This window comes from Tetranychus urticae, chromosome 3 (assembly GCF_039701765.1).
Source record: "Tetranychus urticae isolate SD_2017Ah chromosome 3, NJAU_TeUrti_SD_1.0, whole genome shotgun sequence".
NCBI classification, from domain to species: Eukaryota; Metazoa; Arthropoda; class Arachnida; order Trombidiformes; family Tetranychidae; genus Tetranychus; species Tetranychus urticae.
Window position 1 is genome coordinate 22656294 of NC_142960.1, and position 24944 is coordinate 22681237.

At 30.5% G+C, this 24944-nt stretch overlaps 1 protein-coding gene and 1 long non-coding RNA gene across 2 annotated transcripts; one reads left to right on the forward strand and one right to left on the reverse strand.

The window, feature by feature from the left end:
• The first annotated feature begins 884 nt into the window (after positions 1–884).
• Positions 885–24685, forward strand: LOC107365378 (WSCD family member AGAP003962). The gene is made up of 5 exons (XM_015932863.3): positions 885–1154; positions 1853–2104; positions 21278–21520; positions 22982–23820; positions 24298–24685. Exons 1-4 carry the CDS (start codon positions 1097–1099, stop codon positions 23404–23406), a joined length of 978 nt encoding a protein of 325 aa, XP_015788349.2. The 5' UTR covers positions 885–1096; the 3' UTR covers positions 23407–23820; positions 24298–24685.
• LOC149093630 (uncharacterized) lies at positions 4780–5568 on the reverse strand. Its single transcript, XR_016199400.1, has 2 exons — positions 5199–5568; positions 4780–5097 (listed from the first exon to the last, which is right to left on the reverse strand). It is a non-coding gene; the product is annotated as an uncharacterized LOC149093630 (long non-coding RNA).
• Positions 24686–24944: the final 259 nt, after the last annotated feature.

The following is a 24944-nucleotide window of genomic DNA, read 5'->3' on the forward strand; positions in this document are numbered from 1 at the left end:
GCCATTTTTCAACAAGATATTATTAACTACACAAATCTAAAAGCTGTTGCAGGTTTCACTCAAAGAATGACTTTTATTATGTATTTTGATTATAATTATTCAAAGATCTGTATAGTAGACCAAAGTGGAAAATGATGAATAATATTACGTTTTCAATCGGTCCTTGAAAAGATAAATTAGTTAATAGTGAAATCAATCAACTGTTGTAAATAATTTGCTATTGAACCCGTTATATGAATGATTTCAGATCGATTCCAACATTAACTTCATGAAAGTCTTATTGCTCAATAAATATTTCTTGCAAACATAAACTTGAAAATGTAAACCAATAAAATCAATTTGTAAAACATTAAAATGATTTGAAATATTAGTTGCCAAATCTGAACACAAAAAGATTCCAAGCTTTAGAATAGAATAGAAAAAACATTTTCCAGATAATTTTCATTATTGATTGAATTAAAATTCAACTATTAACCTCAATCTATTTAATATCATCATTAAACATTTTAATCAATCTAACCTCATTTGATAAACCATAAAATAGGCGGAGAAGGAGTAAAGAAGCCTGTTCATGGAGAGAAGACAAAAAATGCAAAGTTAGATAAACATTAAAACTGATAAAAAAGCAGTTCAACTTTTCAACTATTAATGTTCAGTAAACAGAATTCTGATAATGATGATGAATGAAAATTGAGGAATCTTGGTGTTGGAGAGGAAAAAAAGAGAAACCAAATTTCAGGGTAAAAAGAAGATGAAAACTCAATTGATGTTGCCATAAAATTCAATCAAACAACAATATTGCGTTTAACCATTTTGCGCATGAATACCATGCTGGGAGTGAGAATGGAATGCTGGGAGTGAAAAGCGTTTCATCAGATCGAGTTTAGCCATTCATTTGATGTGATTGTTGGAAAATGTAAAGTAATGTAATTGCAAGCAAATTCATCAATCTCATTGATCCAAGGAATGAATCAATCATGTAACAATCAAATTGACTTGAAAGTGTTTCATCAATTTTTACCTTTAGATTGTTGACTTGAAAAGAGTGTGGAAAAGTTTGTGCCAAAAATTCGAGAAAAGTTTTTCTACTTTACTCATGACAATCATGAAACTATTGGAATACAAGTCCAAGTCCATTTCATCAACAATTTTGGGTGAGTTTTGCTATCGATTATTCATGATAACAATCAAAATGGTAAACTGAAATTTCTTCATTTCACCTTTACTCTTTCACTGTAATTGTCACTGAAAAGTGTTGAATCATAAAAAGAAAGGTTGTGCAAATGAGTCATCCAAAGTTGAACCATCAACATGACATGAGGAACAAAACATGAAAGATAAACATGATATTAACAATGGATCGAGTTTTCAACTTTTTTTCTCTTTTGTTTTTTCTTTCGTTCATTATTCCACACTCAATCCAATCTCTTTATTTAGCCTTTAGGAAGACTGAGTTTCTCTAGTTTTTTGTCTTGTTGAATACAGGGAAAAAGGGTTGAGAAGAGAAAAAGTTATCACAGAAAAATGATATTCTAATTCAATGGTAATTGACTCCTTTCCACAAATTTAATAGTTCAACAGTCTTTACGGTAAACATTTTAATATGTTTGAGTTGATTTAATGAAAAAAATTCTTTTCATGGACCACTTTTTTTTGTTCATCAGTTTATCAGATGAAAAATGTTTAAAGTAAAACTCTTCTTATTGCACTTTAATCTGACTCATTTTCCTTTTCTCTTTTTCATTCCATTCTTCGATTATCAACTGATGTTCTTTATCATGACTCTTTTTTCCTGTTCTTGAAATGGCCTCATTTTTCAAAAAAACATCAACAACAATATAATCATCACCAGGCTTTACCAGCATCATTTTCACGACTCTATTCTCCACCTCTTTATCTCTATCACTTTCATCTTCACCTTTATCGTCCTTTGCTTCAACACATCTTTCCACTTTGCCTTACACTCATCAAACTGATGGACTGAGTTCATCCAAGTTTTGTGCTAAACCCAGTTACTTGCCAACACCAACATCATTAACAGCCTTAGCCTCTTTTCCTGGCTCGGGAAACACATGGATACGTTACTTGATACAACAATCTTCAGGTATTCAAACTCTTTTAACATTATCAACGATCGAGAATTGATTGATAACAGTCAATCGAAAAATTCAATTGTCACAAAAAATCGAATATCAAAATTATTTTAAAATCTTTCATTGAAATCGCTCATTTTCCCATTCCATCCAAGTCTAGAAACAAAAATTATTTTCCCCTTTTATTTCATTTTGAATTTTCATCAATTTTCTGCTTTTCGCCTTTTACCTTTAATTGTAAATCTGTGTAAAGTGACTGATTTCAGAGTTAATTACATGGTATATGGAACAAGAAAAATTGTCTCTAAATGTTGATTATCTTGATAAACAGTTACAATTATCTTTCTTGCCTCACATGATCAAAGTGGATAAACAGGAGGCTCTTTGGTTATGCTACAAACCAGACTATTAATAAAGTGTGAGCTTGACTGATGATTTAAACATGATAATGAGTTGACTGAGTTTCAATTGAATGAGATAATGAGAAAAGAAGCTAGAAATTAATAAAAATGTCCAACATTACAATTTATCATTAATAATGATTAAAAGATATTTTCTTTCCTCTCAAGCATTGCAAAAATCAGAAGCAAAAAGATTGTCCAACATTTCAATTTAATCGTCAACCTTTCCTTCTGGATTGAAACCATTCAATTTGCAATTCAATTAAAACTCTGAGGTAAAAGGTTATACAAGATAATGATTACTTTTTACTGTCAACATTTTCATTTGAAGATGTGAACAAATCTTTATCATTATCAGTTGGATAAAGTTGATGATTGGATAATGATGTATTTAAAATACATGATTACATGAGAATATAAAAGAAGATTATCTGATATTATTTTTTCTTCTTTTTTCACTCTTTTCCTTTCATTCATCTTGTTGTTGCTCAGATTCAGTAATTGATGGACTATTGATAACAACAAAAGGATTAAGTAAATTGACAAGAAATGTTATGATGAAGATGAAGAGTGCAACTTGGATAATCTGATTGTTTTTTCTTCCTTTTCTTCCTTCTTTTTCTTCCATGAGTAATGGAATGCTTCATATGATTATCATAATTGCTAAGAATCGAGTAAATGTAAAGAAAATGAGATATAAATTCCAACTGAATTAGACAATAAGAGGTTGAATTGTTTTGTAGGAAAACATTTTCTCTCTCTTGTTGTTCATTCAAACTTGTAAACTTGAACTGAATGAGGAAATGTTTTCCTCTTCGATTGTTGGTCAGCTCACGTTATCATTATTATATTATTGCATTTATTTTTGTAAAATGATTCATCATCATTTTCCTTGTTTTCTTTGCTTTTCTGTTTTCTTCATGTTTCAATTTTCTGAGGTTTTTATTTCCGCTTTTTTGACTTTTCACCTTTTCAACTCATTGAAAATTCACTCGTTCAGATAAACCATTTTGTTTTGATACTGGATTCACAAGATTTTCTGGTAAAACCTTTGTTTAAATAAATTTGAATCAACAGATGAATCATGAGAAAAAATATCAATTCCAATTTAGATTGAACATTTTTCATCGACTCAGCATTGGTGTAACGGTTTTAACCTCCTAAAAGCTGTTTAAATACTGAATTAATTGAATTTAACTTTTGTGCTCAATGAAATGCCATAGTTAGTAATACCAGCAACTTATTTAGTTGACTTATTTTGACTTAAAAAAGTGAATTTCAATCAAATTTTGCATTTTTAATCGGCATTTACTCAAGCGCAACTGGCGAATCCCGTAGACAAAGCAAAAAAAGAATAGACAGCATTTTTTCGGAATCATATTTGATTCATTCATAATTGCATTGGCTGTTCGTCATCAAGGTAATCTACTTGAACCTTTCGATCACTTGGTTACATTATTCCATATTCTCATCAGACAAAGTTGCTCGGGCCGTGTTAGATTATCTACTAATATAGTATTTCCACCATATGAATCCACAGACTCGTTGTTTGAATGATAAATACTTGCTTAATCAATGTGAAATGGAACTAAACTGTCCATAAACTGTTCTAAGGCTATTCTAGGCTTATTCAAAAGCGATTCTGCAACGGAGTGCAAATCTTTCCCTTGGGCACTAACTGAAAAAACATTATAATCAAGATGATTTTACTCATCATTCGATTAGAACTGTTCTAACTATATGCAATTAAACTCTAATTTCAATTTAAATTGAGTTTCATGACAAAAATTTTTACGTTTCATTATATAGAATCTTAATAAACATGAATGAAATTCGCAACAGATTTTGATAATTTGTTTTTAGTCAATTTCAAGCAACAAAAGTAAGCTGAAATGTAGGCTTTCAGCCTTAATCAACTTTAAAGCAGAAATCGGACAAATACAGTAATGATACGAAATTTTAACACTTATATTTATTATATACGAAAAATCAGCTATTAATTAAGTATTCAAGCTTGCAGGAAGCCAAAAATTTAAATAAACAAAGTGAACGTCACAAGTTAGAATAAAAGTAACAGATGCTATCTCAAATGATGTTTTAAATAAGAAGTCTGTTTTCATGCAAAGTTATGGTTCCAAATTGAAATTGTCAGTCGCGTCTAGTTGCAATTCACTTTTTTATCAAATGATCAGTAAAGTGATCTTATTCATGATGGTGTCGTGATGTTCGATTTCAAGTCTGAATGAACATCTGGCAAGCGAAAGAACAAAGGAAAAAACACAAATGACATTTTTAATTTATATTAGTATTTCTTTATTCATTTTATCGGATTGAACATTGTGATTGTAAACAAAATTATCCGCTATTTTCTTATTGCAAAATTATCATAACATAGCATGCTAATAAAGAACCTATTCTTGCGAATACAATTTCATGATCAGGTAATTGAAACTATTCTTTAGATTTCGATTAAGCTCTCAACTAGCGCTCGGAATCTAAGATGATGGCACACATTTTTGGACTATTTTTACACACTTGTAGCCTTTTGGACAATTGTTATCTTGATGACAACCAAGGGCAGATGTCGTTAATGATGCACAAATCTGCAAGAAAAAATTCATTAGTCATTCCTCATATATTATAATTAGCTAGTAGGTGCAATTTTTTAGGGTCTCACTATGGCGATAAATTGATTGATACTTACTAGAATGACCAAGAAGTACAAAAAGAAACGGAATGAAGATTTCATGATGAAGTAATATACGAAATGATAGTTGTAACTTATGGTTGGGGACTTATTGTTGCTAACTATTGATAATCAAATGATTCTGAATCCACTTATATACCTAAATGTTGTTTGATCAGAGAATAACAATGGTAATATAAATGAAAACTATTATTTACATAGATGTGTATTACATCATCATTTAATTAGTAAGCAAAATGATCGAGTGATTACTTTTGGGTTAAGCTCACCTCAGTTTTACTTGATAAGTTGATTTTTGTGAAATAATGCAATTTTTTACTTTTTTCAAAAAATCATATTCAATTGTGTCAATCATCAAGAACCGGTATCTCTGGAACTAGATATTTCAATATAATTCAATGCTTTTTGGTGTTTGGAATTATTCTCATCAACATGCATGCGAAGATCAAAAAGCAATATAATACAACTTGCTACTCCAAAGACATAAAAATAAAACGACGTAAAATACGAACATTATGAAGTGCGAATGATATTGTCGGTTTCCATAAAAACTATTTATTATTGTGGATTCATTCATTCAGTAGGAAGCTAAAAATTTATATTACTAAAGTAAACATCACAAGTTGGAATACAATTAACAGAATGATGGTTTCTCAGATACTATCGAAGATGTAAAAGTTTCTAAATAAAAAGCAAGTTTTTATGCAGTTATAATATTATTCCAAATCGAAATTGAGTTTCAGTTAATTCTAGTTGAAATTCCCTTTGTCATCAAATGTTGATTAAATTGATCTTGGTCATTATGATTTGTTTTGTTTGTGCTCATGGAAGGACCACGCGCTCAACAACAGCAAACCCTTGGCCTTCGGTATTAGAATTGGCTCACCTGTTTGTCGATAGCATCTATCCATCCACAAGAAAACATCCAACACCATGTGGCAACACTCGGTCTGGGTGATGACATGGATCATCCTGAAGTACAAAAAGAAATTTAAATAATCTATGTTAACTGGACTCCTTTGAAGTAAGAAAGCCAATTAAAAATGATTTACATATAATGTAATGTAAAAACTAAATTTCAGTCTATTATAAAACTATGTTTCTTGCTTTGTCGTTGAACTCGCATAAATCTGAATGAAAATTTTTCAAAATGGAATCTCCAGTCTGTTCTTCGTCTGAAACTATACGAAACAAATTCATTCTCAGTTTAATTTTTGGCGTTTTGTATGTTTCAATATAAATATATAAAATTATATTCGATATTTTTCACTAATATTGATATTATATCACTATTAGTGCAATATTGTGTGTAAGTTTGGGCAAGACCATCCAGTCAGTGTCTTGTATTTGAATTAAAGCTCAAAGGTAAATATTTACCTCTGAAAATGAAATGTAACACTGGACCATTTTATCAACACAAATAGGAATATCAAAAAGTCTTTTGTCACAGCCAAGTGATACAAAAAACAACAGCAAATGCAGAAACAGCAAAACTGTAAGGTAACATTTATTATTAACAAGAGCAACAAGAACAAATATCACCAAACATATTAACAAGAATTGGCTCAGATTATTTGTATTTGAGCAAAAAAACAGTTGAATAGTTTGACGAGAAAACAAAAACTAAAATCTTTTATTTGTCAGCTTTTGTTTTGCTTTTACACTTGAAATACTGTAAATCTGATAAAGAGGTTGAACAAGCACAACAACAACAAGAAAAGAAATGAAATTGTGATCAGATTGGTCACAGGATGGACAAAGGGTGAAACAAAAATGATGCTTCGAAAAGTTAAACATGAGTTTTTCAACAAAACATTTCGAAAGTAAACACCAAAAATTTCTCTCTTGTTTCTTCATTTTCAACTTTTCACCATTTTCTTTCCTCTCAATACCTTTGTTTTCCTCTTCTCTTTCAATTCTGCACCTTTTCCTCATTCTTTCATCATTTATCTGTTCTTATTTCACGGTTCACAGAATCTCTCATCTTATCATGTAATACAATGACACAAAACCTTTTCCTCTTTCAGATTCATGTTACTTGACTCTTTCACTGACCCTTGTCGACTATTTAACCGGGTAAAATGTTTAACCTTGCATGAAACTTGCTTGTCTATTAAGAGAAGAAAGAAAAAGAACTCGATAAAAAGAATTGGAATTAGCTTGGTCAAATGAATGTCAATTGAATCAATATCATGCAACATCTTATTAATACCCAAGATGATTCCAATACTCAATGAGTGCATCCTGAAACTTTCCCTGTTCAACAATCAGCTTTATCAACAACAAAGTCAGAACAAGATGAATGGAAATCACAAAAAAAAACAATTCAACCCAACACTAATTTCCATTACCATGAAATTCAACTTTTCACCTTTTCTCTGCACTTGAAGTACAAAAGAATAAAAATTTCTTATTCATTAGAATCCGTTTGCATTTCGATTTACCATGAATTCATATTGTTGCAATAACAAGTTCAAGAGTGAAAAGTAGCACATTAATAATGCAAAGGGTTAACCACAGAATCCTATTGAGAAGGTTAAATATCAGTGAATCAACTGTTTAATCCAGTTGAATGTAAAGTTATCTCATCATTATGGTAACATCCAGTTAACACACTAACTGGGAGTGAAAAGGATTCCCAGTGAATAAAAGTTGGAACTTGGCAAATGAATAAGCAAACAAAACTGTTCAAACAATGTTATCCCTTTTGCTACTCAACAAATTATTCTCATTATTCCATGGTAAACATTTCAGGCAACAAAATTAGCCTTAAATATTCAACTTGGTCAGGGAATGAATTGAATTTCGATAAATAGATTAAGCTGACTAATGTGATGAATGAGCGTATTGGCATGTTTATCCGAGCGGAAATAACAGTTTTTTCCGATTCTTCTTCTTTTTCCAACTGAAAAATATTGACTTAATGGAAAGGAACATCAGAAATTCTGCAAAAAAAGTCTGATTCACCTTATTTGAGATTCTGGCAAGTGAAACGGAGAAATGGAATGGACAGAAAATTGAGAAAAATTTGTAATCGCTTTTGATTATCCAACCATGGATCATGATATGCATACTCATGTAATATTCACATAAATATGTTATTACAATATTTCTTATTCTCTTCTCACTCCCAGTCCAAGTAATACAATATTGAGATATCCTTCCATGAATATCAAAACATTTCGATTGGCAGGAAAAAGAATGCGAAGATTCATTTCTCTGAATCGTTCAAGTGTTTGATTTACCTTTTTCTTGAATCATTTCCCTTGAAATTCCAAAAGAAATTTTCGCTAGTAAATAATGCCAACTCCCTGTTTAGGTGATTTTAATTGTCGACGAAAAGTTGATTGATTTACAGAATTTCATAGCAAACTTTTTTTCTTTTATTTGTTAACCAAATTCAATTAACTTGCCAACAAATTTTTTTCTTCAAATTTTTTTCGCCATTTTTCTTCTCTTCTAATTCCATTCAAAATGAAAATAGATAAACTGAATAAACTGGTTAAACAGGCTAAAAGAACGAAAGAAAAAATTTCTCCAAGATTCACTTTCCAAATGAATTAGGTGTGAAATTTTTTTCGCGAAAAAAAACGATGAACCCTTTAAATAGCATGAAAAGATTAGGGAATTAAGTTGATGTAAGACATGAAAGTTCTGGATCATGATTAGATTGAGAATGGAATGGAAAATTTTGCAGGGAGTGAAAAGAGAAAATTGTTATTAGTGCAAAAAAAGTAATGATAAAGTGGGTTTAGGTGGGCGAAAAAGGTGGTTAAACAAGAATCTGAAAAAGGTGAAACTTCGAAGAAGAAAAGGAGAAAAAAAGATTAACAAATTTTCAGATTAAAGGCTGAATCTGATGATGTTGGTAATTATCTTGAAATAATGTTGAACAAACATCTGGATAAGTTGAATAAGCTGTCGAATTGAGTTTGAGGAAAAAAGAGTTGATCGACCAACGAAAATCAGTAATGACAGTAATATTTCATTATTCACTTTGCCTGTAAATTGAATTGAATTTTTTACTCGTAAGTTGACCTTTTGTGGTTGTTGAACGAAATTCAATTTTCACTCAATCTTGCACTTTATACTCTTAGACATAATCTGAAATTTTGTTCATTTTTTCTTCTGTTTCTTGAACCAAATCTTTTTGCTTTCCTTTCTGCTTGTGCAAGTCTGTTAAACCTTAAGTTGTTTCAATCAAAGCAAATGTTGCTGAGCTCAAGGAAATGAAATGAAAGCAGGAAAAAAGCCTTGAGGTGGTAAAAAAGAAAAGAGAAAAGATGTTTTTTAAATTCACAGAATTTCTATTCACTTATGTTCACCTTGCAATGATTTATTTTGTTCATTTTTCTGTCTCTAATCACATTTACTGTATTTTCTGGTTTCTCTTTGGATTCGAAAAAGAAATTTTCTTTTGCAAATTTTCACCTTCTTTCATGATAATGAGGTGAACAAATTTATTTCAATTTCATTTTGAATGCTCATTAACCAGATAAATGTTTATAATAAAAGCTCATTGTAACAATTATCTGAGTAAATGAATGTGTTCAACAGCGAAAATTAATACAAAGTTTTATTCCATTACAATTTGATGAATTTGATATTTTTTAATGAACTTTGCAACATAGCAATTAACTCTTGAAATGTCAATTCAATTGCTAGAGATTTCAAGTTATTAGAAAAACTGAAACTTCTCAAGTCAAACCTCGAGTTTAAATTTTTTCATGCTTTCATCTTTTCCAACATTTTGGAAAAAAAAGATTCTTCATTTCATTGTTATTCTTTTTACTCCTCCCTGTTCAGTCCACATTCATTACAAGCATCATCAATTGTTTCAAGTTGAATAGACGCACTTTTTTCTCATTAAACTTTGCTCAACTCTTTGCTCATCCTTTTACATTCAATATTGAGCCATTCATTTGTTATCATAATTGTCAAGTCTAACCCAACAATATTTAAGCTTGTACACTCGAACGAATTCAATAATTGAAATTTCAAATTTTAACCCTTCAACTGAAACGTTCGTCTTTTCCTCTCAAGGATAATTGTTAGAGTAAAGAAAAAATTGAATTCTGTGTAAATGTTATTAAATAAGAATTGTTTCTGTCAAGTTCTTCTTCTTACCCAGCAAGAGTTATCAAAATTTTCGTTGCTATTCTCGGAGGAGAAATTTTGAACTCTTATTTAACATGAATTTACAAACTTTTTAACCTTTTCCAGAGACATTTGGAATGAAATTTCAATTTCAATTTCAACTTCAACTGAAAAAAAGAATCTAATTTTTTGATAAGTTTGTCTTAATTTGCGAGATTTTCTCTTTTCTAAATTTTCGATCGAAATCCATTTTCTTGACAAATTGATATTAACAGAAAGTTTCAATCAAAGTTCAAAGATTAACTGGAAATTTGAGTCAGACAAATGAGGAAATAAAGTAAACTAATAATCCATTGAAAAGACATGAAGCTTGACCTGAACTGGGCATTACGAGCATGTACAAGTTTCCTTAAATGATGAGCCTTCAATGTCATTAATTTTACTCTTCATAACATTAAGCTTTATTATTTACTTTCTTATTGATAAACAAACATTTTACTTCGTTTACCTTTGAACACTTGATCGATATTTTTTTCCTTCCACAGAACTTTTCTTAATTAAACCAATTTGCTCAGAGTTTTGAGTTTTCAAATTTCTTCTTGAAAATGAACGAAACTTGAAAAGGAAAAACAACATTTTTCACTGGGACTTTTCCCTCCCAGTGAGCATTGAATATCGCGATAACAATGTTTCCATTGGTGACATTTCCATGATAATAGTTTCAACTTGTCATCGAAATGAAGTGATAAGAGAAAATTTGAATTTTCTTCTTCAAATTAATTTCATTTATTCTTTTTTCCATGTCAACATGATGAGAAAAGAAGAAAAAATGACAATAAAAGGTGAATGCTTTTTTCGTTTACAATTGAATTCAGTTGATTGATTTTTTCGCTTTTCTTTTCAATTTATACTTTTCCATTATTCTTCGAGTCAATTAAATGACGCTCAATTATTCATATCAATTCTGTAAATTCCTTCAACTCATCAAAGCTCGTCATTTTGCAAGTTTGAAAGAAAAATTTTCTTCCATTTCAACTCAAGAATTTTAATCTTCACTTTTGCAGTAAATAATCGATTTGCTTCACCATGTCATATCATGAATATTTTTGACAAAATTTCTCGAATTTCTGACAATGAGAATATTTTTTCGAATGATTTTTTCTCCTCTTTTCCATCCAACCTTCACAAATGTGTGTTTCACTATTGATCATTTTGATAGAATTTCAAGTGAAAAGGAATGAAATGATGAATGAATATTGAAAAATGTATCAACAGGCAAATTCCCTGTTCCATGGTATTTATTCTCATGGAAAATATTCACAGCCAAAAGATAAACTCACACTTGAGTAAACATTATTCTTTTCCTTCATTTTACTTGTTCTTCACTGAATCAAGGTAAATGAATTCATTCAATTATCCAAATATAATCATCTTTCTTGTTATTCCAAGCTCAACTTTTTTTTCCTCCAAACATTTTGTATCAACAAGTTGAATCAAAGATAATTGAATTTCCAAAAGTAGAATGAAAAAAGAATGTCGAAATTAAAATTGAAAATTTCAAGTTTTCCATTCCAACAGTTGAACTTATCAGTTGCAATCAACTTTAATGTTTATCAATTTTTCATTTATTCATGATAAACTTTTCTCTTTCGTTGGAGCAAAAATTTCAGATTCTCTCTCTTCTCGTTTCATTATTCATTTTGAAAATTGAGCCTGTTTATGATGTATTATTGAACAACATGAAAAGTTTAGTCTAAAAAGTTCATTATACAATCATAAATCATAATCATCATATCTGTGATAATAAAGTGTTCATTAAAAGTTTTTGTTTTCTCTTTTAGCTTTCATTTTTTGCTCTATTCCAATGATGAGAATGGATTCATTTTGATGAGTTTTCTGTTTCAGTTGATGAGTAAAGTGAGAGACTGGAAAAGAATGGAGAGACAAAGGGTTGAATAAAGTTGTTGACGATAATGATTATAATATTAATTGGAATGATAATAATGGTTGATAATGCGACTGATAAGTGAATCGTTGAATGTTTCAGTGTTGATGAATAAATGGAAAAGATGAAGAAAAGTTTTCCTTTTTTGTATTCGCTCACTGAAAATGTAATGCAATCAAGTGGAGATGATGATGATAATTATGATTAAGCCAATTATTAGCATGTAATTTTCAAGATTATTATACAATGAAACTAATGGAGTGAATGGCAAGAAAAAGTTGAACAGAAAGAATGAAAAAAAGGAGGAAATTCAAAGACACAAATCTATTCATCTACATGATCATTATTAGAATAGAGAATAATTTATTATTCAAGTCAACAGGAAAGATTGAGATTCCAGTTGAAGATGGCTCAAGATGAAATAGAACCTGATCAAAGGATAAAGAATGGAAATGAGTCTTTACACAGGGAGTGATTACTCCCCGATGCTCGAGTGTTGATGAGCACTTGAAAAGAAAATTTGAAATTTCGAAATTTTTCGCAATTCTTTTCAATGTTTAACAATTAGATTTAAAAAGTCGACTTGATTGAACTTGGGCAAGAAGCATATTGAATGAAAGGCTCAGGGAATGATAATGGGTTGGAAGGCGAGATGCAGAATGATAAAGAAATGTGACTGTTCATGATGGTGATGATGATGGTAGTGGTGAGGATGAGCATGTGAATAGAGAGAAGAAGAAGAAGAAAAAAGGAAAAGAAAAATGATGATCATATTTGGTATGAGTTATTTCATCTTAACACTCTCATGTAATCGTGAAATGTAAGCTCAATGTGTGATTCCCAGACAATACTTTGACTTCTTTCACTAATGGGATTAACTTGCTTCAATTGGTTTTGATTTTTATGCTTCCTCTGCCTTTCATCTTCATCCAATCTTTTTTCATTCACACACAATTTTATCTCGCCTCTTCTCTTCCTTTTCGCCTTTTTACTTTTACTCTTTTTCCGTTGAAGAAAAGCAAGCGACCAAAACTACATTTGATTCTTTTCATGTACATGTTTACTCGTTAATTGTGATAATGATGAAAGATTATCATTTAAGAAATGCTTTTTCACTGGAAAACCCAAAAGAAAAACATTCTTGTTCCATTAATTTCACATCCTTTAAACTTGCAGGGAGTGAAAACTCCAACTCAATCCTGGGAGGTTTTACTCCACAAAATTGTTATCAGATTATTTTCGTGGTTTCTTCTCTTCTTTTTAATCTAATCAATTTAACCTAGATTCAAGTCAATCCTGAATATTCGAAATTTTCAATGTTCTTTTCGCGTTTTCTGTCCAATTTTCGCTCCTGAAAATTGGTCTCTGAATCGATTCATAATTATCCTTCATGTTAAACGGTAAAAAATTTTCACAAATTTTCCATTCCATTTCGTATTTCGCTCAATCAAATTTTTAAGGCTATTGTAGATTATCACTGGGAGTGAGCAATATTCCAATTCCAATGCGCTATTTATCCATGAACATTAATAATTTTCAATTTTTCTTCCCATTCTTTTTCCACTTCTTTGACAGCCTTTGAATAGGAATATCATTGCGCTTTTGACAAAAGTACAATAAAAGATAATCTTTTTTTTCTACTCACTCACTTTCTCTTGCAACACTTCCAGCTCAATATGTACATTTATCATCAACAGCATCATCATTATCCTCTTTATCAGGATCAATTCATTGGAGAAATCAATCTTTTGGAATAGAGAATAAAAGATTGAAAAAGTTTATCTCAAATGAACTAGCTGAATGCCTAGTTATTAGCATGAACAGGTTAAGTGGTAGCAATAAAATTGAGTTTATTACGTTGTCAATGACCAAATCAATGAAAGTAATAAAACAAGGAAAACCTTAACTAAATGATTAACCCAAAGGTTTGACTTGCATTCAATATCAATATTTCAACCCTTAAAGAGAGCGTAAAAGTTAATAAAAAATCAAATTACAGAATTGATTAAAGTTGAAGAAAATAGTCGACAATATTAATTCAGAAAGAAGATAAAGTTTTTTTCCAACGAAATTGCTCATTATGTTTTCCATGATTTGAAATGGAAAAATATTTTCACTTTTATTTCCTTCATTTTCATCATTATTTTTTTCTCATATTTTTCTCTTCTTTTTTGTTCAACTTTTTGTTTAACCTTAACACTATTAGTTGAACCTTTTCATGACTGATTCAAAGTAAATGTTGTTTCATGTTATCTCTTGAAAATGATTTCTTAACCTTTAACAATCTTTTCATTGATCAGTTTCATCCTTGTTTTGTTTGCTTCTCAACTCATGACTTGTTCATCATTTCCTTATCCTTTTCCACTTCTTTCCACCTGCAACACCAATAAGTTTCATTAGCGATTATTTGTTTTACTTTTCTCCTGCCATTCAAACAGTTTCTCACACTTGTTATTTTGAATAACTTTTTCCATTCATTTTCGTTTCGACTCTATCCAAGTGAACACTTTTTTCACTAATGATGATTAGTAAAGTTATTTTGGCCCATGTAATAGTCTCTCAATAATTTTCCATCAACAGAAAGTTTCAACTTTGTGAGAAAAAAAAGGTTTTCCTTTTCAATTTCAAAATATTGACTCAACTCTTGGTGCTCATTAAATTGAGATATGGTTAAACCAGGGTAAATAATAAATTTTCATCAACTTCAAACTTCTTTACTTCATAAAAGACTCAAACTAAAGACAAACAATAATGTGCAACAAAATTGGAAACTTTTTTCATTTCAAGTTAAAGAGATGAAACTTGAAGTAAAAAATGTCAATAACCCAAAACTCATAAGACATTGATTTTTCGCAATAACAACGCTTCCAAGTGTTTAATGTCTCAACTTTTCCAGAAGAAAATATCTTTTCTATTAATCGCCCATAATTATGTTTAGCTACTTAATTGAACGTTTAATTTCACATTATTTCGAGTTTATTAGCAGACATGAGTTACTCCGAATGAAACAATCAAAAACTTCTTTAGCAACAAACAGACCAAAATTGTAGCAAACAAAATGTGTTTTGCGAGTTCGGACGAAAATAGCAGTCCCTTTGAACAGCGAAACATATTGATTCTACTTTTTCTTATGAAGCAAAACAATATCCGAGGAACATTTCATTGCTCAAATTATTGCTCTTTGTTTCGATAAAACACTCGACAGATTTTGTTCATTTCCTAATATAATATGAACATTGCATTTCCTTTTTTATCAGCAAAAACCTATTAATCGAAAGTCTGATCAAAGGTATCATAAGCAGGTGTGCAGAAGTGACAAAAACATTGAACATTAAGAACCTAAAGAATATGGAAATGCACTTCGAAATTTTGTTTTGTTTCGAATCTGAAGTTGAATTCTGTATTGAATTTGCAATAAAACATTTGAACTTAAAAGAATGATTAATTACTCAGAAAGCTTCAGTTTCAAGCCATCAAGGAAAATTTGATTTTCGTCTTATTTAAGAATATTGAGAAAACGAAGATTTTTTTCTTGTACAGTGAATGAAACATTCTTATTTTAATTTTATTTACTCTTGAACTTTTATCGAGTTTACTTTGGCTTATAGGTATTCCATGTTAATTAAAGTTTGCTCATGATTGTTGGTGAAAATGAGCTTAATTTGGCTGACGAATGCAATTTGTTTTCTCTCAAAATTCAGGTCAACATTGTTTTTTTTCTCTTCTCTTTTTTTCTTCCTTTTCCATCTGCAATACTTGAGGTTAGCTCTTAATTGATTTAAACTGAGAATGAACTTTTTTTCTTCTCAACTCACCAACTGAACAGATTCACATTTAAATTCCATGTTATTCAAGTGAAACCAACATTAATTAGTCAGTTAACATTGACATTCAATCATTTACCATGTAAAATGAACCAATAAACCAGTGTTTGACTATTAAGGTTCAACGGAAAAAAGGAAGGCAAAGAAGAAGAAAAAGTGATTTCTTAGAGAAAAATGTTATTCTGTTTCACACTTTAACTCTTTCATTATCATGGATCAAAAAGTGATACAAAAAAGAAGCGAAACTTTTAATAGTTTTTAATAGTTTCAATTTTCTCCCTGAAAAGGTTTCTCATGAAAAGACGAAAACAGAAGAAAAGCTTTGAAGAATTGCAAATAATCTGAATAAATAGTGAAGCTGAAAGAAAAACTAAAAGATATTTCATTTCTTTCATTTCTTTTTGTCACTCAATTCCTTTCAATTTCCTTTCAATTCCGTAAACTTGTTAACTGAACAACTTTGTATCATGATGTGTTTGAATCACAAGAGATGACAAAACGTGAAGCAAAAAAAACACAAACATCGAAAGGCTGGAGAAGAGAAGAAAAAAGAGAAATAGAAAAGTGAAGAAAAAAAAGTTGTATCAACCAACAGATCAGATAATTACATGAACAAAAATTTGAAATTGAATTAAATTTTGCTCTTCTCTTTGCCTTTACCAATGCTGTGAAACTGATTTTGTCATGTCATCATTGGAATAGAGTCAAGTGAAAGCGATGAAAATAACTAATCAATAGTCTTTTGAAAAGGTTCGTAGAACCTGAGAACTTGAAAATCTAAAAGTTTCCATTCATCATGAAAAAAACTTCTCAGACGAAAATGATTATTCATTAAAAGCATTTACTTTTAATTGTCATTTCGATTTTTCCACGAAAACAAAGTTCCAAAGTTTTCATGAATTTACATCATTAAAATGGTTGATTGAGCTTGACTCTGCAAAAAGAAAGGTTGAGTTGGAATAAACCTTTGAGAATATTTCATGATGAGATTATCGAAATGATATCATTTGATATTCATTTTGTTTTATTTCAACAACAATATTCCAATTTATTGCAACAATATATTCTTTCAAATCATGAGTGATAACAAATGTATGAATAGCTAACGTATTGTAATGAGAATAGAGTTTTAAAGGATGGAAAATCTGAAAAAAAGAAATTCTTTTATTTACCTTTGCAATGCTCAGGTGAACTTTCAGATGAAATATTGTCACTTGTGCAACTTTATTCATATTAATAAGTTATTGCCTATTTGATTGTCGAAGTAAAGAGATGAAAAGTTAGTGAAAAATTTAAACGATAAACAAGACAGAATTGAGGAAAAAAGAAGAGAAATTTTTTTTTCGAGTTTAGCAATTTTGGCAAATTTTACGTTTATTGGCAAACAAAATATTTTATGCACAATTATGTGTTTGTTTGTGTGTTTCATTCAACTTTATTGTTGTACCTTGGAGCTGCAAGATTGAAAGTAATGATGAAAATGTCACTTTGCATGTTAAGTTATGGTTTAGTCGATATTGAAATGAAATGAGTTTTCGTCAAATGCTGGATCGTCTCCTACTGCGAAAAGAATTGAAAGACGTTTGTTCCTTTTGCATTCAAATGCACACAATAAATGATGCCATTGAGGTGCTCCTAATGTGCGCATTTTAAATGCAAAACTTTGTTCAATTTCGAGACGTGATCATTGGTAAATGCTTAAACATTAATATTTACTTTAAATATTCAGTGAAAGTAAGATTGAAATATTCAGGTTTTGCTTGGAAACTTGATGAGAGTTGACAAGAAAATTGCTTATTGACATGAATTAGCTGCAATCCTTCCGTCTTTACTCAATATTTATTTTGCATCGAGTTTTAGGCATAAATTAACTTCATTTTTGGCGAATCATCATTTTTTGTCGCCTTCAGTTGAAATGTTTGCTTTGCAAGTTTTTTTACTAATGTCAATGTTGTGGCTTTTGTTTTACTTTTTATCCTCAATTCGATTGTTCAATAATTTGTTCGTGTCAATCAAAGTTTACATTTTAATTAGCAACATTGTAATTGAGTAAAGTTTTTGTCCACAGATACCTTTGGTTAATGCATATCCATTGAGGCTATTGATTGACACTAGTTGAGGTTGGAAGTGAAGGTTCAGATTAGTATTTCAAGTGCATACAATTTGCAATCCCAAGCAGAACATTTTTAACAACAATTTTCTATCGAGTTCTAGCAAACAGCTAAGAATGCATTTGTTGATTTTTTCAGTTTTGCTGCTATTGCTACGAGCAAACCATCAAGTTTTTCTGAGTGCAGAACAATCAATGCCAATTTAAATACACAACAGAAGACTCAACTTTTTTATCTAAAACCCATTTGCAAAACCTCAGAAATTTGACGAAATTCCGATTAAGTTGTGACTGTTTTACGAAGGCGAGTTCAATCGTGGTTTTCAGAGTGTTTGCATGCACTTCTTATTAATACGATACTTTCAGTTTACTCAACATTCACACATTTTTACTTAACAATGCAATGTTGTGACTTCATATTTCCATAAGTTTGGAAAAATCCGATTCCAAAAGAAAGAAGTCGCTTTTGTTAGAATGGTCTTTTTGGACTGACAAGTTTGATAAATTTATTGTCTCCAAAAGCTTTAAGCGTGAAAATTTCGGAACATTTTGATTCGCAATCGAAATTGAATTCTTTTTAAGACAATAACTATTTTTCCGGTGCAATACATCATCTATTGAAGTGTTTTTTGATACTTTAAAGATTTTCTCTTCTGTATTTTGTCTCGAAATTCAATGTAAATAGAGAAATGCACTTATGTCAAAAGTATTTCCAAATGTATTTCCTTTTGATCCGCAAATCAAATCTAATGTCGTTTCACTGCAAAATAATCCAACGACAATTTGAAATTGTTTTCTCTTTGTGACATTTGTTATAAATTCATTGGTAAAAAACCATTATTCCTTCTGATTAATATCATCATTGTATGATTTGTTTCGAAAAGGAAAAGCGAAATAAATCAAAACACTGTTATTATTGAGTTGAATGAACATTTTTGAAACAAAATATTTTCCTCTATTATTAACATTATTTATGTATCTTGAAACAATTATTATTTTTACTTTTTCTCTTGGAAAATTGTGACATTTGATGGTAAAAAATGCAATCACAAATTGAATATAATGATGATAATAAATTGATGAAATGCTATTCCAAGTTTTGCCGACAATTTATCCTCTTCTCTTTCAGCCCTTTTCACGTATATATCAAAACGATAAGTGAATATATATATTGTGGTCGATTAACTTTCAATGGATCAAAGTGAAGAGGCAAAAGCATCTCAAGATGAAGAAGCAAGAAAAAGGCTAAAAATGTCGAGAAAATGAAATTGAGGAATAAAAGGAATAAGATGAGAATAAAGATGAAGATTATGAAGAGGATGAAGAGGAATGGGTGAGTCTGATGAGACAAGTAAAAGACGAAGATTGAAATTGATGAAACAAAAGATTGAACAACAAAATATATAAATGATTCTATACTTTGATTGTAACGAAAAAAGAGATAAAAATGAAACTGAGCTACAAATATCATTAAGAATGATTATATAAACTGTAAGTAGAAGTAAATAAAAGAGAAAAGTTATTTTCTTCCTTTTAATATAATTTGTTTCCCTGAGGGTCATTGAAGAGTAAAAATGTGAAGAGAAAAGTTTGATGAAGAAAATGATACTGCATGATGATCTTGGAGCAAAAGTCAGGGAATGGTGCGATTGGTGAGATTGAATTTCGTTTATACTTTTTGCTTTCATTATCCTAAAAGCAATTATTGTGGGAATAAGTTGAAGCACAAAATGAACTAACAGAAAATATTGACTCATAAATTTACTCGAAAAAAAACGTTTGTTAACAAATGTTCGTCTTGAATGATTCACAAGTATTAACAGATAATTCATGAGATAATTTAGACTTCCATTGACATTTACATTTTTCTTTTGGACACTTATCGAGACATTGGTCATTCTTCATTATTAATTACCATATCATGAAACGAGAACTGATTATCGACATTGAAAGATTGTTAGTATTCTTGGCTTGTCAAGTGTGGTAAGCAACTTGCTAATAACCAACAACTGACAACTCGAATGACAATCTTGTCTCTTTTTTGATCAATTGTTCATTTATTCCACTTTTTTTTATTTCCTTTCCTGGTTTGTGCCAATGATGAATGGACTTTCAAAAAGCCTGTAAATCCGTAAACTTCAGGATCCACTTATTACTCTTGGATTTACAAGTTGACACAATTTGCTTTTGCTCAGTGTTAACCTTTTTTTGGGTGAAACATTGCTTTGAACATCAACATTTGTCAAAACAAAAAAGTTCATGATTTACACATTTTTCACTTGCTAAGGTGAATCTCAACTTTCGTGTTGAATGTTTTGAATGATTTAACAGAAAGTTTTGCATTTTATTTTGTGGAAAAGTTTTTGTTGTTCATTTGTCCGAAAACGTTTCGTTTGCTAACTCTTTTTGCTCGATTTCAATTTTATTCATTTGCTGTTTTAGTATTCAATGTTCAACTTATTTAATCGAGTTTAATCTTCTTTATTTACATTGAACACACACACACACACGGTAATGACCACAAGCTAAGGTCAAATAATTGTTGACATTTGCATTTTGTACAAATAATGTGCAAATGGTAAGCAAGGGTGAACAAAAAGAGTAAACAGAAAAACTAAATAATCATTAATTTCAACCCAAAAGGTAATCAAATGGTTCCAATCATTTTACTCTTTTTTTGTGTTCCATTCAAATTTGCAATCAGAATATGCTCAGAATGAAATATCCATTCATTTAATCAACAATTATCAGCCATTTAATGGTTTCCCCGTAAACTTGGGTTAACCATCATTTTGACCTTAAAAGCAGTGTAACCTCATTAATCTTTATCAAAGATAATGTCACTTTATTTTTTCGTAAATTACACTTTTATCAATTACCTGACAGGTAATGATGCTTATTAATTATTTAACTGGTTAAGGCTAATAAAATTTTGTACCAATTTTTGATCATCTAAACTATTGATGGGAAAATGACAATTTAGTTTTGGCTGGAAATTGCAAGAGGAAAAGTTTGCTTTTCTTTTTTTTCGAAAAAAAGTTTCGTTTTTTGCACTTTTTTCATTTTGTCAACCCTTTTCTTCTCATTTCATTGCTTTTAGGCTATTTAACTGGAAGTGTTTACCATGATGCTGCCTTATCAATTAGAGGATTCCCTGGTGAAGGAATTTCCAACGGATCAATGATTGTTGTTAAAACTCATGAACATGGAACCTCTGGTCGTCAACCTTTTTCCAAGGCCATTTTCCTTCTGCGAAATCCATTCAAAGTTTTACTATCTGAGTTTAATCGACGTTCAGGTGGTCATTTGGGTCATGCTCCAGTCTCTAAATTGAATGACACAGGTGAGTTGGGCCAATATTAGGTAAAAATGTGTAATGAAAAAAGTAGATGAAAATATTGATCTGAAACAGTTTGTGCATATAAAACATTCTTGACTCAACATTGCCAATCATTCTCATGATGCACAATATTGTCAAAATGACTAATTTTGCCTGTTGAGTGGACATTACCTGATGGTTCTTTGCTGTCCAAACTTAGCACACATTTCATCGAAAATTTTTTCGATTTCTTTCAGACAATTCAAACTTTTCAAAAGTTTTCAACCTCTGAGTAGAAACAGACAATAAAAGCAAAATATCAACTCACCTTAGATTCAACCATCAATGTCCTAAACTCCATCCTAAACCGTACTAGAAATTCATCAGAAACAGTTTCCATTCTTGAAGTTTTTCCATTGCAATCGGAAAACTGGATTCCTTCATTCACTTTATTATATCGAAGTGTCAGCAATGACATACAACAATGACAATATATCAAGCAACAATCAAAATCCTACCGAAGATAAACTCCAACTGCAATGTCTCAAAGTTAGTCGGTTATGAATGGCAAATGGTTAAAGTGAATATTTTTCACTGTCCAAGTTGTAATCTAAAGATCATCAATTCAATCCTTTTGGCGATCATTATTGTCACCATTATTAGAGATAAATATCCAAATGGTGAATATCAATATTAAAGTTGCTCATTGGCGAATTTTCATTTCAATTAATCATTCCTTTGAGATGTACATTTCCTGAACACTTTTGGAAAGCCATTGCCCCTCAGAGTTTCTCTTCATTTGAAAAGAAATGAAATACTCACAAGGGTTTAGATAAACGTTGAATAACATTTTTCGAAGTAAAATTAGAAGAAAGGGAATAATATATTACTTGGTGTTATAAATAAAAGCGAAAAGAGTAATTTCTCAGTGAAATAATCATTAGACTCTTTTTTTGTGGTTAATGGTATGAGCAAATTTCACTCATTGAAACTTGATATAATTTATTTTTATCGTTTTACATTCATTTAACATTCAAAGTATCAAGTTATCATTTAATATCGCCTCCCTTTATTCACCATAATAATGATGATTATCTGAATAATAATGATAATGAAAATTTAATATGAATATTGTTTATTTGTGCACATATTTACGAGAAACGGAAAGTGAGTGAAAACAGAAACAAGAACAGTTTCAAGTTTAAAATATGGCTCTCATTATTTTCGAGTTTCTCTTGATCAATATTTTCCCGTTTACGTCTTGATTAGTTTTATATTTAAATTTTCTCAGCTGAATCTTGAAATTCGACACTTGCAAAAGTTCCTTCATTTATCTTTACTTTTGTTTTGCTGAGAAAAGGTTGATTACGAAAAGTTTATTTACTTAAAATACTCCCAGCTGAGAGTGAACTTGGAGTGAAGAATTGATATAACGAAAAATTTTTGTTCTTTTTCTTTTTTCTTTTTTACTTGCGAATTCTTTAGGTTGGAGAAATTATGTTCTCAAAAATGTAGACCATTGGTCATCGTTCACTCTTGACTGGCTCAACTTTAAAGGGCCTCTGTTGATAACTCGATATGAAGATTTCCTCAACAATTTGCAAAGCGAATTGAACCGAGTGTTGAACTTTCTTGGAGTGAATTCAACTCAGGAAAGATTGGATTGTGTTGATAAACATCGCAATGGATGGAAACGTCGACCTCAACATTTCCTTCCATTTGACCCTTTTGCTATGGCTTCGACCCCGTCATCAGCCAACATGACGGAATCAACTCAAGCTGTTCGCTCTTCATCAGTTGTACCCTCGTTGAGACAAGTTGTTGAACGAAAGAGGAAACTTGTTTATCAAGCAGTAAATAAATATCTCCATCAAAGTGGACAATCATCATCAATATCGGAATTACCTTGAGGAGGTGAAAAGAGATGGGTTTGGAGCATCAATAAAGTGTGATATAATTATTCCCACTCATTCATGATGAAAGTGATACAACATGATTTTTTTCTTCTTCTCAAGCTTTTCCTTCTGCCATTCTTCAACAGATGGAGGGGAGAGTCAGAGAAAGAAAAATATTATCAAGAGAATATCTTTGCCTTTTTCATGGTTTATTCAGGCATCATGTTTCATCACCCCAAATTCAACCCAACTTGATTCAACATTTCCGATCCTGTAGATTATCAAGAGCTTTTGTAAAGGCAAAAGAAGAGTAAAGCAGCAGCCAACAGCTATCATTCTTCTGGTCCATCATGTTAGAGTTCATCAAATTCTCAATAGACTCTTGTTCTGACAAGATGCACCTCAAGGCAATCAGCATGGATATAACAGGTAATTTTACTGTTATAAAGTACTTTAACAGCTAATTTCATTTCCATTTTTCTTGTTGTCCTTGTTGTCACAATCAATAAAATCTCAGAATTTATGATAAGTTAAATATTCCAGAAATCGGAAAGCATATTTAACTATATCAGTTGAACGAAATTGTCAAGTGGCCACTAAATCAAAGATAGAAAATCAGCTTTTATATTTTCTAACTAAACTGACTTTATAATGTTATTCGCAATTTAGAATGTTTTGAATTTTCATCCAGTGTTCAAATTAACTATTAAACAGTCGAAGACAGTTTTGCTTTGAATTTCGCGAAATCCAACAGCTCAAAGTTATTCTGTGAAAACAGCAGGTTCGATAAATTTCTTAAAATATTGTAGTTTCGGCTGGACTTCTAAATTATGTTTCTTTCGGATCGACTCATACTTTTGACTTTCAAAGTTATTGACAATAAAATCTTGATTTAATTTTTTGCAGCGTTCGATTGTCTCATCTTGATAAAGAGGCTTTGTTGACTTGAGGTAGAGGCGCCAAAGATCAATCGCTGACTATTGCTGTTGCAGCTAGAAGAAGCAAAGAGAATACAAGAAGTCGATTCAATGAACATTTCAAGGAATCATTGGATAGTTAATGTGGCTTCGACTGTTGCTGTTGATATTTAATGTTGCAGCTTGGACCTTGATCCACTTAAAAGTCTGGTGAAGCTGGAATACTGCAAAATGTTTATTTTAATTTTGTTATGAATACTGAAAATTTTAATACATTAAAAGAGAAAGTATTTTACTTTGTATTACAAAATGAAAAGCTGAGAGTTATGGTTGAATTTTCTATGTAATGGAATAAAACAAAGCTTGTTGCAATTCAACACATTAGTTAAGAGTGAAACTTTTTATTTCAAAGATACATCGACTTATGAACGACAATGCAAAGAAGAGCGTTGAGACTGAAAAAAGGCACAATTTCAACTCTCGAGTCTGCTTCATGATTGTTTACTACAGCGAAAAGCCTAAATAAAGATTTCCTTAAGGACGCAAGGAACTTCAGACTACTTGAATTGTACATCAAGCTCAAATTGATGATTTGCAAACACAGATCAAGCAACTTTCTCCTAATTTTTTCACATT

What these genes read in the sequence shown, in the direction of transcription:
- LOC107365378 (XM_015932863.3), top strand. Translation starts at nt 1,097, where the DNA reads ATGACAATCATGAAACTATTGGAATACAAGTCCAAGTCCATTTCATCA. An exon ending in CTTGATACAACAATCTTCAG is followed by an intron (nt 2,105 to 21,277) that starts GTATTCAAACTC and finishes CATTGCTTTTAG; the next exon opens with GCTATTTAACTGGAAGTGTT. An exon ending in CTCTAAATTGAATGACACAG is followed by an intron (nt 21,521 to 22,981) that starts GTGAGTTGGGCC and finishes CGAATTCTTTAG; the next exon opens with GTTGGAGAAATTATGTTCTC.